We start from the raw sequence: 13,875 nt of genomic DNA on the forward strand, positions 1-13,875 counted from the left end.
CTGGCACTGCGGGATGCTCGCTCCCAGGAGATGGGGTCAAGGGTAGGAAGTGAGATCACAAGCAGGATGACCTTTGATGAGGCAGGCTTCAAAGGGGCAGGTTTGGAGGCGTGGTCTGGGGGCCCAACAGATACACGCCTCCATTATCGCCTTGGCGGCGGTCTTGGGGGCGAGGCGATTGGGCTGCCAGGAAACGTCCCCCCGCGATGCTGCAGGTTCTTCCACTACTGCTGCTGCTGGCTGTGTTGGGGACGGAGCTAGCATAGTGGGAGGAGTCTTCCAATACCACGGTCTGTGTTGGGGCCAGAACAAACAGAATGGGAGGAGCCTGTGGAATCAAGAAAGGAAGGGCCCAAATAAGGACAAACACATCAAACAAATGTTAAAGATAAATATTAAAATGATTAGTTGTATATAACAATAATATATTATGTGTATATAATAGTGTTATAGATGCAATAATACATCTTTATCAGAAATGTCAAATTAATATTTCAATCTATTTATTCATATTGTATTCTGCTCTAGTTGTAAGAGCCGTCTATACCGATATGTACTGAATATACAGTATTGTACTATTTTTTTTACATGCTCTATATACAAGTTTGTTTTAATTCATGTCGGATCCTATTGGAAGGAATAGGAATTTTAAAGGTGCACTATCCAACCTATTAAATGGCATGTTTTGTCAGTAGATGTCCGACTAGGATGGAAACATCATCCCCAACCCCCCAACCCTCACATCCACCAAAGGAAAGTACCATAAGGAGTACAACTATGGCCCTTTTGAAGCTTCAAACAAGCATAGTACATTTTACAGTACAGTGCAGTGATGGTGTAGCCCAGAAATTTCCCAAAGCGTCAAGCGAAGAATTAGCAAATGTATTTTTTGACATTGTTTACAATCATATACAGTAATTTGTAAGAAAAGTGCTTGATTTTCCTTCTACAAAATATTACCAATAAACAATAGGTAACAAATAAAGAACTTCTCGAACATCAGTTTTGGATTTTCACTAACGATTCATTGGAAATAATGACTATTTTTGGATGAACTGAACTGAATCACTTCCTGAAACGATCCGTCCATTTCAGTCAGTTGCATGTGATTTGTTCGCAGGTATACACTCACTCACTGAGGGAGAGATTCAAGCTGTGTTAGTTTGCAGGCAGATTGATAATATGTTTTGCAAATATTCACTAACATTGCTCTTTGACTGCATTCAGATACATGACATTCTTTAGATTCATATAATATGAACAAACTAACATTTAAAGGTCCAGTGTGTAAAATGTAGTAGCATGAGTTCACCACCCAACCTTGGGCACACGTAGAAAGGATCGTAGTTAATTACATTAGTATCATTAGAGCAACCACATTCAAACAGAGGTTCAGAGGTTCAGACTGCACACTGTGCTCCTGAAACAAATATATTGTTGCTATTATTATACATACATGAAACGTACACATGAGCAATCTGGCATTGCACCATGGGTGATGAGGAGTGGCATCTCTTAGTGAAGGCTCTGCCTTTATGTTTATGTTTGCATAATTACCTAGCCTCATGCAAAATGTATTTTTGAAAACTCAAATAGTCTGTGCAATGCAACTAAATGGGAGAGGAGCAGGAACCCTGTATGCTCTAGAACTTTGTTCAAAACACCAATAGCAAGCAAAATAAGCAAAACAACTGAACTCAAATTACTCGCCGTGTTTCGCATCTATATGCACCTAATTTGTGACATGCCGACAAATTCACAAAAATGTGAATGTGAAACGTACAATTGGCAACAAAATCGCAGTCAAATCGAATTGTGTAAGCAGTATTTCTCTGCCCACGAGAGCAATAATATGACCTGCTAGGATAAAATCATTCATTGAGCGCCCAGATAAGGTGAAGCAGCGGGCCCATGTTCACATATATGACTTCCCATCGCAAAGTGTTTCTCTGCTCACTGACTTTTTCCTGCTCGAGTAGGTGTTAGCACCTTAGCACTACAGGTGCATTCACACCAAAATTTAAGGCGTAGCGCAAATACATACAAAGTCAATGCAAAGAATGGAGGAAAACCTCTGCCAGAAAAACCTGCTGCATGAATTTATGAACGTCGCAGTACCTGGTTTACACTGATTTCGCGTGATTCTACTCCCGTGAATACTTCTGTTTTATGCATTGTCGTGACAGCCTATGAGCGTTTCCCTGAAGTCCAGATTGAATCGCAAAATGGAGGAGGAAGTGATTGTTGCGGTTTGCGGACTCCAGAGCTCTATAATATCGATATAATATAATATAATATCGGGGCCAAAAGTTTTATTTCCCTCCAGATGATATTATGAATCCTAAACAACGGTGTTGTTGGACAAAGGTCCAACTTGCACAATTGTCCAAACCCTCCAGGATCCCTTGCGGCACACTGAACATGGCGACCACTCCCAGAGTTGCTGTAATATATTCAAGATGAGGCAAACATAGTGCTTCAGTCAGAGATTAGTTTATTTTGAACAAATATTCAAATATCATTATCATTCAAAGAACTCAACCATATATTCAAAACAATGATTACAAATAACAATATTTGGTATACAATGAACAGAAATATCTACATTTTACAACATTCATGATACACAGCGATATTCTCTCGTTGATGTTTATGGACACGATTGTAAATCAGCAGTTGGAGTTGCTTTATGTCATGCTGCAACTTTACTTTTTGTCATTCATACTGTATAGATAATAAACCCTACATTCAGTCATTCATACTGTATAGATGATAACCCCTACATTTAGTCATTCATAGGCCTACTGCGCCTAGTGAAGGCGTCAGAATGCTTCATGGGGAATCCCTGCTATGTAGAACAAACACAGCAGTAAATCCGTGCGCAAAGATTTACACACACAAGATTTACACACCTCATTGCAAGCTTCCTATATATGTTTGCTGTACCCTACTGTCCACACAATTTAAGGCAGCTAATTTTCTGTTCAAATTTTACAGAAAATTAATTTTGCATAACTTTTCGTAAGATATGAGTTGCGCCCAGCTCGTTAAAGAGCACAACCAAGAAGGGAGGTCCACACAGAAACAGATAAGTCAGATAAATGTTTCTCATAACTCAGTTTAAACAACTGAAAACAATAAATCAGTTTTCAGTAGTGTAGTGTGTTGTTTGAGGGAAATTAAACTAAATGTTAAGCTTAACTAAGATTAAGCAACGAAGGCTAAAGGAACAGAACAAAACTCCGGTGGGTGCCAGGCTGGCACCTGCCTTCCAGGTGGGAGAGAGCGGCCATGTTGGATTCCCCCATTTTATGAAGGCTTTCGGCAGGTGAGCGCAATCCCTCAATGAGGTGGGAGGGGCCAGGCAATCAGCTTCCCTGGAGGGAGAACAGAGGCCAGCAGAAACAGGGAAACAGGGAAGCAGGACAGCTAAGGAATGTCACACCCTTATACTGGGGTAGCATACCTTACCTGCATGTGATTTGAGGAATATTACCCCCCTATATATATCAAACAGAAAGAGGGAAAAACGTTAACGTGTGTTCAGCTTGACGGCAGGATTCATTGTGCAGTGATGTGTGATTCATAAACTAATCGTTCTTTTTGAACAAATCTGTGATCCGGTCCATATGATTCCTTTCTGCGAGTGGATCATTCCATTTCCTTATTTCCTTCTTGGATTTACACATGTTCAGTTCTTCTATGATCCGGTACTTACGGTCAGTAGGCTATCTAGGAGTGGATTGTTCATTTTGTGTTTGGTTTTGCCCAAGAACATCACTTTGAGACCCATTTTCTATGTGATGGTTACATGTGGGTACTAAAGTAGATCCTTAGAGAGATTGTTTCTTCATGTGCCAAAATAAAACTAATTATGGAGATTGATTATGAAAATGAGAATGTTGGCTGTATCGTGTACCGTTTGTCTACTTGTGTGTTGAAAACACCTTTTAACGTAGTCCCCTACGTATTCACTGTTACCGTAAATATCACCCAGTGTATGTGCAAGTACATTAGACTACTGTATATGACACACATCAGTTATATGACCCGGTACGTACAATCCGTATCTGTAAGTGGATTGTTGATCCCTGATGAAAAATCTGACTCAAAGATTTGTTCATTTGAATGAACGAGTTCGGAAGATCTGAGTCCGAAAAAATATCTGACCTTCACATCATTACTGCAGTGCTGCCTGCCTTTAATGAACTTTAAGTTCTCCAAGGCTATGCGCTATCTAGTGACATGTTTGACTATCCCACTAAAATTAAACAAGAAAAATAAAGAATACATGACTGTTTTCTTACATATTTAACTTCAACAATGAACGCTATTATAGTCCCAATGACTTTTGAACTTCTTTTTATGCCATTTGCTAAATGTATATATTGTATGTATGTATTTTAACCCTTAACACTATGCATATTTATGTCTGGTAGACACGAGGCAGGTTGTTCCATTCATATGACCACTCTGCCCACTGAGTCCACAAAGAAAACCAACGCGAAAGCAGACAAAGCGAGCGGGAAAACACAGTATGAGCACAAGACCAAAAACAGTGTTTGTGCGCATAGAAATACTGTGCGCATGTGCGGGTATAGAGCTCACAATAATAATTTGTGCACATAAATGTGCTAGCGAGAGAAAAAAGGTTAATCTGGAATTGTTAGTGCACAGAGCTATTTAGTGTTTAAATTGATATCTCTAAATCGCTGATAGTGGAGCTTTAGGCAGTTTATGACCCCCCAAACCACAATCTTACCTTATAGGCTACCTCGAAAATACCCAAATCCTAACCTAATAAGACCCTGCCATGCCCCTACCATAGACGTATCCTAACTTTCCCCTACCCAACAATACCCTTATCTTACCCTACCATACCCCTATCTTACCATTATATAACGTAACCCTACTATACCCCTATCTTACCCTACCCCTATCTTACCCTAGCTTTATCCTACCTTTCCCTTTTCCTATCACAACCCTATCTTATCCCTACCTAAACATATACAATAATGTTTAATTATTCAGTAAATAGACATTTCCAATTTAAGTTTGCATTTCTTTATTTGTAAAAAAGGAAAAGGGTACATTGAAAGAAAAATGTAAAACCTTTTTTTTATCTGTGGTAACGATAAGTGAGTGTGCAGTGTGTTACTCTGAGAGCCAGAGTTTAAAGGTCCGGTCGTAGGAACAGGTTGCGATCAGCCCACCATCAGGGGAAATGTCCACGCCCATCACCTGTAGGGCAGAGCATTAGCATAACCTTTAGGGGTGGAGCCTAGTATTAACATCACCTGTAGGGCAGAGCGTAACATTAGCATAACCTTTAGGGGTGGAGCCTAGTATTAACACCACCTGTAGGGCAGAGCATTAGCATAACCTTTAGGGGTAGAGCCTAGTATTAACACCACCTGTAGGGCAGAGCATTAGCATAACCTTTAGGGGTGGAGCCTAGTGTTAACACCACCTGTAGGGGCAGAGCATTAGCATAACCTTTAGAGGTGGAGCCTAATATTAACATCACCTCTATGGGCTGAGCTGGACATCTATGTAAGGGATAATGTATGGAACGCAGGTAATTATAGGGAAAATAAGCCCCGACAGGGCGAACAGGACACCAACGCGCAGCGGAGGTGTCTTGCTTCGCCCTGAAGGGGCTTATTTTCGATAATGACCGGCGACGTTCTACACATTATCCCACTTATTACACGGCTACTTGCCAAAGCTAAAAAATAACTTTACATGGTGTGTCTTTTTACAATTTATTTGTTACCAGCATTCGTAGTGTTGATCAGCAGAGAAATAGTCCGCAATAGAGCGCCTTAGTAACCAAAGACGCTGGGGTTGACAAGTTACCGAACTACTTGCGGAGTGGTACCAAAGACGTCATTAGAGGCAAAAAATCCTTTGTTTTCCTTGTCAGCGGTCAATTAGACTTAGCAACGGTGGATTATCAAATATAATTCACCGCCGGAAGTTGTGAAGGGCCCATGCAAGTGAACGAAGAGTTCCACGGCATTGAGAAGACCCGTGTAATAAATAATATATATATAACACTATTTACTCAGATTTGAGTGTTCTTGTATACACAGTTTGTTGCTAGGCAGGGACATGCAGGCTCTGCATGCACAGTGAACCACCAATCACTGATTATGTTAATCAGTTAAGGATCAGACAACCAAAGCAGTCGTAGACAGCCCCCGCTAGTCGTAGAACTTCAGTTGTACGGAATTATTTTGGTTACCGAAAAGACGACATTGATCAGAAACAGGTACTTTGTTTTAAATTAAATAACTACCATATGCAGGTTGTTTCCGATTACAGCATGGCTCGAGTCTCGTCTAGCCTACCGTTATAGTGTATATAAAAGGACGTGGCCTACCTTTCCCTCGTGTCCTGCCAGGGTCTTCAGAGGCGACCAACCAGGATGACTCCAGCCCTTTGCTGTGTTGTCATAGGCGCCCGTCAACAGGAAGTGACCGTCGGTGGCTAGAGGAAGTAGGGAGGGGGGAGTCCATTACTGTTGCCGAGAGCACCAAATACTACAGTTCCACTTGATACTATAATACTACAGCACTAATATAATACTACAGTAATACTGACGCTGGAATCGAACAGAGGACAGGAGGTTCTGGTGGGCGGCGATTGTGTAGATGCACTTCCGGGTGCGCAGGTCCCACACTTTGCAGGTGTGATCACCACTTCCTGTAGCCGCATGCCAACTGGTAAGAGACAGGAAGAAGGGTATGGACACAGGAAGTAGGGTTAAGTTACACAGAAAATAGGGTTTGACACAGAAACTAGATCTTTGTACCGTAGAAATTCAGAGTTCTCGCGAGAGCACAATTTGAATTTGCTTAGCGTGTCATACCCCATTCCCCTGGATCCGAACATAAACCAATCACATCGGCGTATCTGATATAGGTGGGCCAGAATTGAGCTAAACAGATGGCGATAGTGCTGCGAAGGAATCAGTCCGGAAGTCCAGTAAAATTCTAAATTGTGAACTGGAGTGTGACCGTGCACAACACTGACCATAGCACATCTGAGGAGTACCTGGGTCAATATTTGATGAATGATGAATAAAGTGAAGTAGAGCAAAGACATGTTTGAATCGAGTTAGTTACGAAATGCTGGATAGTAGATTAACAAGAGTAAGTGACAAAACAACAGTTGACATTCTGATGTAAATTTTTGAGCTGATTTCCCAAGGAGGAGGTCCTCATGAGTAGATAGCTCCAGAAAGTGGTTGGATTAAGAATACAGAAGACCCAGAACAAGCAGATTACCCATTAGGAGAGAAGCAGACGCTGTAGATCTCCTTAAGATGTCCTTCCAGGAACATGATGCAGCGCCCAGTGCGGAGGTCCCACAGCCGTCCGAAGGCGTCCAGTCCGCTGCCAGAACAAAACACCTCAATGTTAAATAGGTTAAGAATATTACTCTGTCTTTAGCTGAAGGGCGTGTGTGGTGTGTGTGTCTGAGGGTGTGTGTTGGTTTGGTTACCCAGTGAGGGCCAGAGATCCGTCTGGGTGAAAGTGGAGGTCGTGGACTCCTTTACTGTGACCCTCCTGGTGCAGGATCTCCTCCCGGAGCTCCAGGTCCCACAGACGCCACGAGTTGTCATAGCTACCAGAGAGAGAGAGAGTTCTGAAAGAAGGCCTTGGGTACGGCTCAGTGGTACAGGGTTTCTGCTTCCACATGTTCAACCTAAAGACCCTTTTAAGTCCCAGAATAACTGTTGAATGTATTCACATTCGAAAGAACATGTCTACACAGAACTGTGGGTACGAAGAGTTGTATGAGTAATAATAATGATAATAATAATAATGGATTGAATTGATATAGCGCTTTTCTGGAGACTCAAAGATGCTTTACAGTGAAGGTGGAACCTCACTAACCACCACCAGTGTGTAGCACCCACTTGGGTGATGCACGGCAGCCAATCTGCGCCAGAACTCTCACCACAGACCAGCTTAAGGTGGAGAGTGAGGGAATTAATGAGTCAGCCGATTATACAGGAGGATGATTAGGGGGCAAGATTGAATGAGCCTGGTTGGGCCAGGACACCGGGGAAACCCCTACTCTTTGCGATAAGTTCCCTGGGATCTTTTATGACCTCAGTGAGTCAGGACCTCGGTTTTACGTCTCCTCCGAAGGACGGCGCCTTCCACAGCACAGTGTCCCCGTCACTGCACTGGGGCATCGGGGCCTTCCATAGCACAGTGTCCCCGTCACTGCACTGGGGCATCGGGAGTGATGTTAAGGCCAGAGGGAAGAGTGCCACCTATTGGCCACCACCCGACACCACTTACAGCACCTGGTATTCCCAGGCGGTCTCCCATCCAAGTACCAACCAGGCCCGACCATGCTTAGCTTCCGAGATCAGACGAGATCGGGCGTGTCCATGGTGGTAGAATATGCAATGCCTCATTAACCAAAAAAATAGATCATACTAGAGACATTGTCAACATCAAATGTCTGCAGTGAGTGGTTCATCTAACTGCTATAGTCGGCTGCTGTATGTCTGGTCAGAGAAAGGATACAACGTTGTTTGAAAAAAAGGGGATCCAGATGTCTCAAACAAACACCAGCCAAAATATTCCCACAATAGTAATGCGTCTTACTATCATCACACGGACCAGGTGTATAAAGGCTGCTTGGTGGTGTATACTTTTGTAGCGGAGAGTGTGATCAAATCCAGCTCTTGACAGTTTTTTCTTTTTAAGAGGACAAATAATGAATATAAATCATGTGTTATAGGTGCCTTTAATGTAGTACACTGTAATACCTATTCACAACAATCACGAGATACGACACAAACTAAAGGTAGGTTTGTGGATCCCTACAAATGTGCTGAGGTGAGCTTTGCGTCACCTGGTTAGCGTGGGAACCGTTACGGAGTTGCAGGAGTCGTAGTTAGTGCAGTGCGGCTCGCACTGGGACCGGACTTTGATGCTCTGGATGTGAATACTGAACACTATCAGGTGATGGCAGGCGTTTAACGGGTGCCTTGTTACAGCGGATTTATGTTTTTTTCGACGATCCCATGCGATCTTATCAAAGTCCCCAATTTAGAAAAAAAAAGGGTAAAATGTTACGTTCTTGTTATTCTACCCAAAACCCTTTGTGAACATTCCAGTCTGCTGAACACAGGCTGCGTTGTTTTCGTTACGTCTGACCTCACGACCAAGGGGCATGGTGTTTGTGAATTTGTGGAGCTCTGTCTGGGCAGCGGAGGACTGCGGTGTCCAGGAGAAAGTTGATCTTTTCGGAAGCTTATTGTATAACGCAACAGCGATTTATTCAATCAGTGATTTATCTTTACTAAAACTCTCAACCCAAAACACTTATTTTCAAATCAGTGTTTGAATTCCAGATGAAAAAGTGAGTTCACTTGCTCTTTATGTTGACAGGCTTACCTTATCATACACAGAATCACTTCAATACATTATTTACAGAGCTTTCTTACAGTGAGTCTGTTCTCCATGCTGCCCGGAAGTGGAGCGAGCAGTAAACAAGAGCAAATCAGACAGAAGAGAAGACCCGCCCTCCGCTGCCTCCCATTGGCTAGTCCTCGTTGATGTCTTGGATGAGACGTAGACCCCCCCACCCAATATTGTTTTTGGAGCTAAACACAATTTGCACCACATATTTTATGTTATATTTCATTAAATATGATGCAATGTATAACATGATATAATACATACCAGGCGGTTCCCAGGAACCTTCCAGAAGGGTGCCAGGCGAGGCGGGAGACTCGCGACGTGTGACCCTCGATGTCGGCCACTGGCTCGTCACTATGGCAACAGGAAAAGGGTTAGTTAGTTTGTGAGTCGAATGTTTCAAAAGATGTGACATCACATCCTGTTCCACCCTGACCTTTGGAGGTTCCAGAGCTTCACGACCCCGTCGGTGGAGCAGGACGCCAAGTTAACGTCGGATTGGTCCAGCGAGAGGGTGGAGCCTGGCCGGAACACCACCGCCCCCACACTGGTGTTGTGACCTGAGAGGGAGAGGAGCACACTGATCACTAACTAACCCTGACCCGTTACCCTCCGTCTAGACCAGCCCCTAAGCAGCTCGTACAAGAACTGCATCTAGATGATTCTGCAAAAAAGAGGGCAGAATCATCTAGATGCAGATATGTGGGCAATGTTTGTTTCCGTGGCGTCCGAGGAGATATCCATATGAGCAGTTAACTCACCTCTGAGGGTCCGGATCAGCTGACTGTCGGGCACGGACCACAGCTTACAAAGACCACTCCTGCAATTAGATTAACACCAACATTCACAATATATCACCCAATCTATCATCAATCTATCATATACGTCATATTATATACCATATGAATTTACAATATAAACATTACATTGCATACATTATACACATCAATTATATACATTTTATATATTTAGGGATGAGAATTTAACACTTTTGTTTAGTGAAAATAATTAATGAACCTATTACTTCCCAAACATTTTTATAAATTTGTGATTTGAAAAATAAATTGTGCCCGTGGATCACTGGTCTGAGGCATTAGTGGATCACTGGTCTGAGGCCTTAGTGGATCACTGGTCTGAGCCTTAGTGGATCACTGGTCTGAGGCCTTAGTGGATCACTGGTCTGAGCCTTAGTGGATCACTGGTCTGAGGCCTTAGTGGATCACTGGTCTGAGGCCTTAGTGGATCACTGGTCCGAGCCTTAGTGGATCACTGGTCTGAGGCCTTAGTGGATCACTGGTGTGAGGCCTTAGTGGATCACTGGTCTGAGGCCTTAGGGGATCACTGGTCTGAGGCCTTAGTGGATCACTGGGTTGGTGTTGCACGCAAAACCATGGATAAAACCAACGAGGCGACACAAGCAGATTTAAACGTTTCTTTGGTAATTAACAAAGTCTCAAATTTCGTCAGTGTACTAAACTACAACCGAAAGTTTTTAGAGTAATAGTGTGATGTTCGAATATTTTGGGCTAGCTTGCCTCAGGACTGACAGTAGCAGATACATATTATTACATTGAATGATTTACTATGTCATATTATAATTGGTGTTATAAGTGGTACCAGGAGGCCGTGGCCAGCATCTTGGAGTCAGGGCTGAACTGACAGTAGGAGATCGGACGGTCGTCTCCGATCTGAGAGCAGAAGTTGTTCAGATTCTAGAAAGAGAAAACCAGGATGAGAAATGCTGTTGACAAGATGTTATGGCTACCGGTGCCACGGATTTAGTCATGATAACCATGTTGTATTCCCATGGTAACTCCGACGTCGTGGTAACGGTGCTGACAGAAGTGGTGTACCTGCAGATTCTTGTGGAGTTCCTGCTGGCGGATGGTACGGGCGGATTCGGACACGTCCTTCTGGAGACGGGCCTCGTCCAACCTCTTTACAGCTCTACCAGGGGAAGAGATACAGTCACCAACAGAGAGAGACAAGCCTCGTCCAACCTCTTTACAGCTCTACCAGGGGAAGAGATACAGTCACCAAAGAGAGAGACAAGCCTCGTCCAACCTCTTTACAGCTCTACCAGGGGAAGAGATACAGTCACCAACAGAGAGAGACAAGCCTCGTCCAACCTCTTTACAGCTCTACCAGGGGAAGAGATACAGTCACCAACAGAGAGAGACAAGCCTCGTCCAACCTCTTTACAGCTCTACCAGGGGAAGAGATACAGTCACCAACAGAGAGAGACAAGCCTCGTCCAACCTCTTTACAGCTCTACCAGGGGAAGAGATACAGTCACCAACAGAGAGAGACAAGCCTCGTCCAACCTCTTTACAGCTCTACCAGGGGAAGAGATACAGTCACCAACAGAGAGAGACAAGCCTCGTCCAACCTCTTTACAGCTCTACCAGGGGAAGAGATACAGTCACCAACAGAGAGAGACAAGCCTCGTCCAACCTCTTTACAGCTCTACCAGGGGAAGAGATACAGTCACCAACAGAGAGAGATAAGCCTCGTCCAACCTCTTTACAGCTCTACCAGGGGAAGAGATACAGTCACCAACAGAGAGATAAGCCTCGTCCAACCTCTTTACAGCTCTACCAGGGGAAGAGATACAGTCATCAACAGAGAGAGATAAGCCTCGTCCAACCTCTTTACAGCTCTACCAGGGGAAGAGATACAGTCACCAAAAGAGAGAGATAAGCCTCGTCCAACCTCTTTACAGCTCTACCAGGGGAAGAGATACAGTCACCAACAGAGAGAGATATGCCTCGTCCAACCTCTTTACAGCTCTACCAGTGGAAGTGATACAGTCACTAACAGAGAGAAACAGGCCTCATCCAACCTCTTTACAGCTCTACCAGGGGAAGAGATACAGTCACTAACAGAGAGAGCAGTGTTTCCCATACATAGACCAATGTGTGGCGCAGCGCCACAGAGACAACACCGAGCGCCACCAATTGATTCAGCTTTTTTTTCTTCTTTTTCTTATACGCTCGTTCCGTTCATTCACCTCCACAAAGCACTCTTTCTCCCCGTCATTCTCGTTCGCACACGCACAGAGAGACAAGCGCGCATGCATGCCAATGGTGCGCGGGTACACTACCACTTATTGGATAAACCCGCGTATCACTGATACATGCACACGCATTCGCCCAGCTGATTCGCCCGCTCCTCCTCTCAACGCGCCTACAAAGGAAAACCCGAAGCAGCAGGATATTTGGCACAGTGACGGTCGGTGACATCTGGAGTTTACCAATGTGTGCTCAAACACACCTGCTCAAAATTATTGTTGACTCAGAAAAGATAAAGTAAGCCTTATGAACTCGACCTTATTGATATTGAACATCCCGCAACCTAAGTCAGCATAGACAACGTTGGTAACGCAGCAAACGATGCGATTAATGTGAAATGCGGTTATACAGTAGTTTAGATAGATTACGGTGTAAGACTGGGTACCCCCAGCCCGTTCTGCCGGCTTTGAATTCGCTCTGCAGCAGGGGCCGGCGAGGAACAATACATCGCTTTCTGTTTCCGATCCCCTTTTACTGGAGCCAATCACCAATCAGCTATTCCCCCTTGCGCGCTAATGGCTGGTTTAGCACAATGACGACAGTGAAGCGATTGCTGCGATCGAAGCGATCGTTGGTCTGATAGTTTGAAGGACTATTATTATTTTTATTATTATTTTTATATTGTTGAATGAGCAATCGCGAAATCCCCCACTCCCCCCCCCGTCAGGCCTCCTCGTCTCACCCTGCTATTATACACTAATACTTTTATTCTTATGAGCAACCGCGAAATCCCGCCCCCCCCCCCCCCCCCCCCCCCCCCCCCCCGCCTGAAAGTCCGGGAGCACCACACATTGCTACCTGGTCTGTGGGAAACACTGGAGAGACAAGCCTCGTCCAACCTCTTTACAGCTCTACCAGGGGAAAAGACACAGTCACTACCAGAGAGAGACAAGTCTCATTCAACCCCTTTACAGCTCTACCAGGGGAAGAGATAGAGTCACTACCAGAGAGACAAGCCTCATATCAACCTCTTTACAGCTCTACCAGGGGGGGGGAAGAGATACAGTCACTCTACTAGAGTGAGACAAGCCTCATCCAACCACTTTACTCTACCAGAGTGAGAGAGTTACATGTTTAGGGCTTCCTTTATAAGCTGTGCTAGCTAGGACCCACCTGGGTAGGGAGTACTTGGCCAACCAGAGACGAGCTTCTTTGAGGGAGGCGGGGCCTTCGTGGTACCAAGTCTCCTGGCGCTTGAAAACAAATGTTATAGATACATTTAAAAAAACGTATATACTATAATGGTAAAATATATATCAGTGGTACGCAGAGGAATTTCAGAAAAAACAACAACATAATATCACAGTACTAGTACGAATGGAAATACATTAACCATGCGATCATTAAATAGGGTT

At 44.1% G+C, this 13,875-nt stretch overlaps 2 protein-coding genes across 2 annotated transcripts in view; both read right to left on the bottom strand.

Annotated features, from left to right (window-relative positions):
- Window positions 1-5,062: 5,062 nt before the first annotated feature.
- Window positions 5,063-11,351, bottom strand: LOC307089424 (U4/U6 small nuclear ribonucleoprotein Prp4-like). Its single transcript, XM_079755708.1, has 10 exons — window positions 11,303-11,351; window positions 11,067-11,161; window positions 10,211-10,269; window positions 9,886-10,009; window positions 9,714-9,803; window positions 7,510-7,632; window positions 7,293-7,400; window positions 6,607-6,725; window positions 6,386-6,492; window positions 5,063-5,241 (listed from the first exon to the last, which is right to left on the bottom strand). The coding sequence occupies exons 2-10, from the start codon at window positions 11,084-11,086 to the stop codon at window positions 5,155-5,157; spliced, it is 837 nt and encodes a 278-aa protein (XP_079611834.1). The 5' UTR covers window positions 11,087-11,161; window positions 11,303-11,351; the 3' UTR covers window positions 5,063-5,154.
- LOC307089544 (U4/U6 small nuclear ribonucleoprotein Prp4-like) overlaps window positions 11,228-13,875 on the bottom strand; it is a gene marked incomplete at its 3' end in the record, with an annotated part of 5,588 nt that continues 2,940 nt past the window's right edge. Inside the window, exon 4 of the mRNA XM_079755891.1 lies at window positions 11,228-11,396. Coding sequence (XP_079612017.1) covers window positions 11,228-11,396 — 169 coding nt within the window. The remainder of the gene's footprint in view (window positions 11,397-13,875) is intronic.

Source organism: Pollachius pollachius (genome assembly GCF_949987615.1).
Source record: "Pollachius pollachius genome assembly, chromosome: 18".
NCBI classification, from domain to species: Eukaryota; Metazoa; Chordata; class Actinopteri; order Gadiformes; family Gadidae; genus Pollachius; species Pollachius pollachius.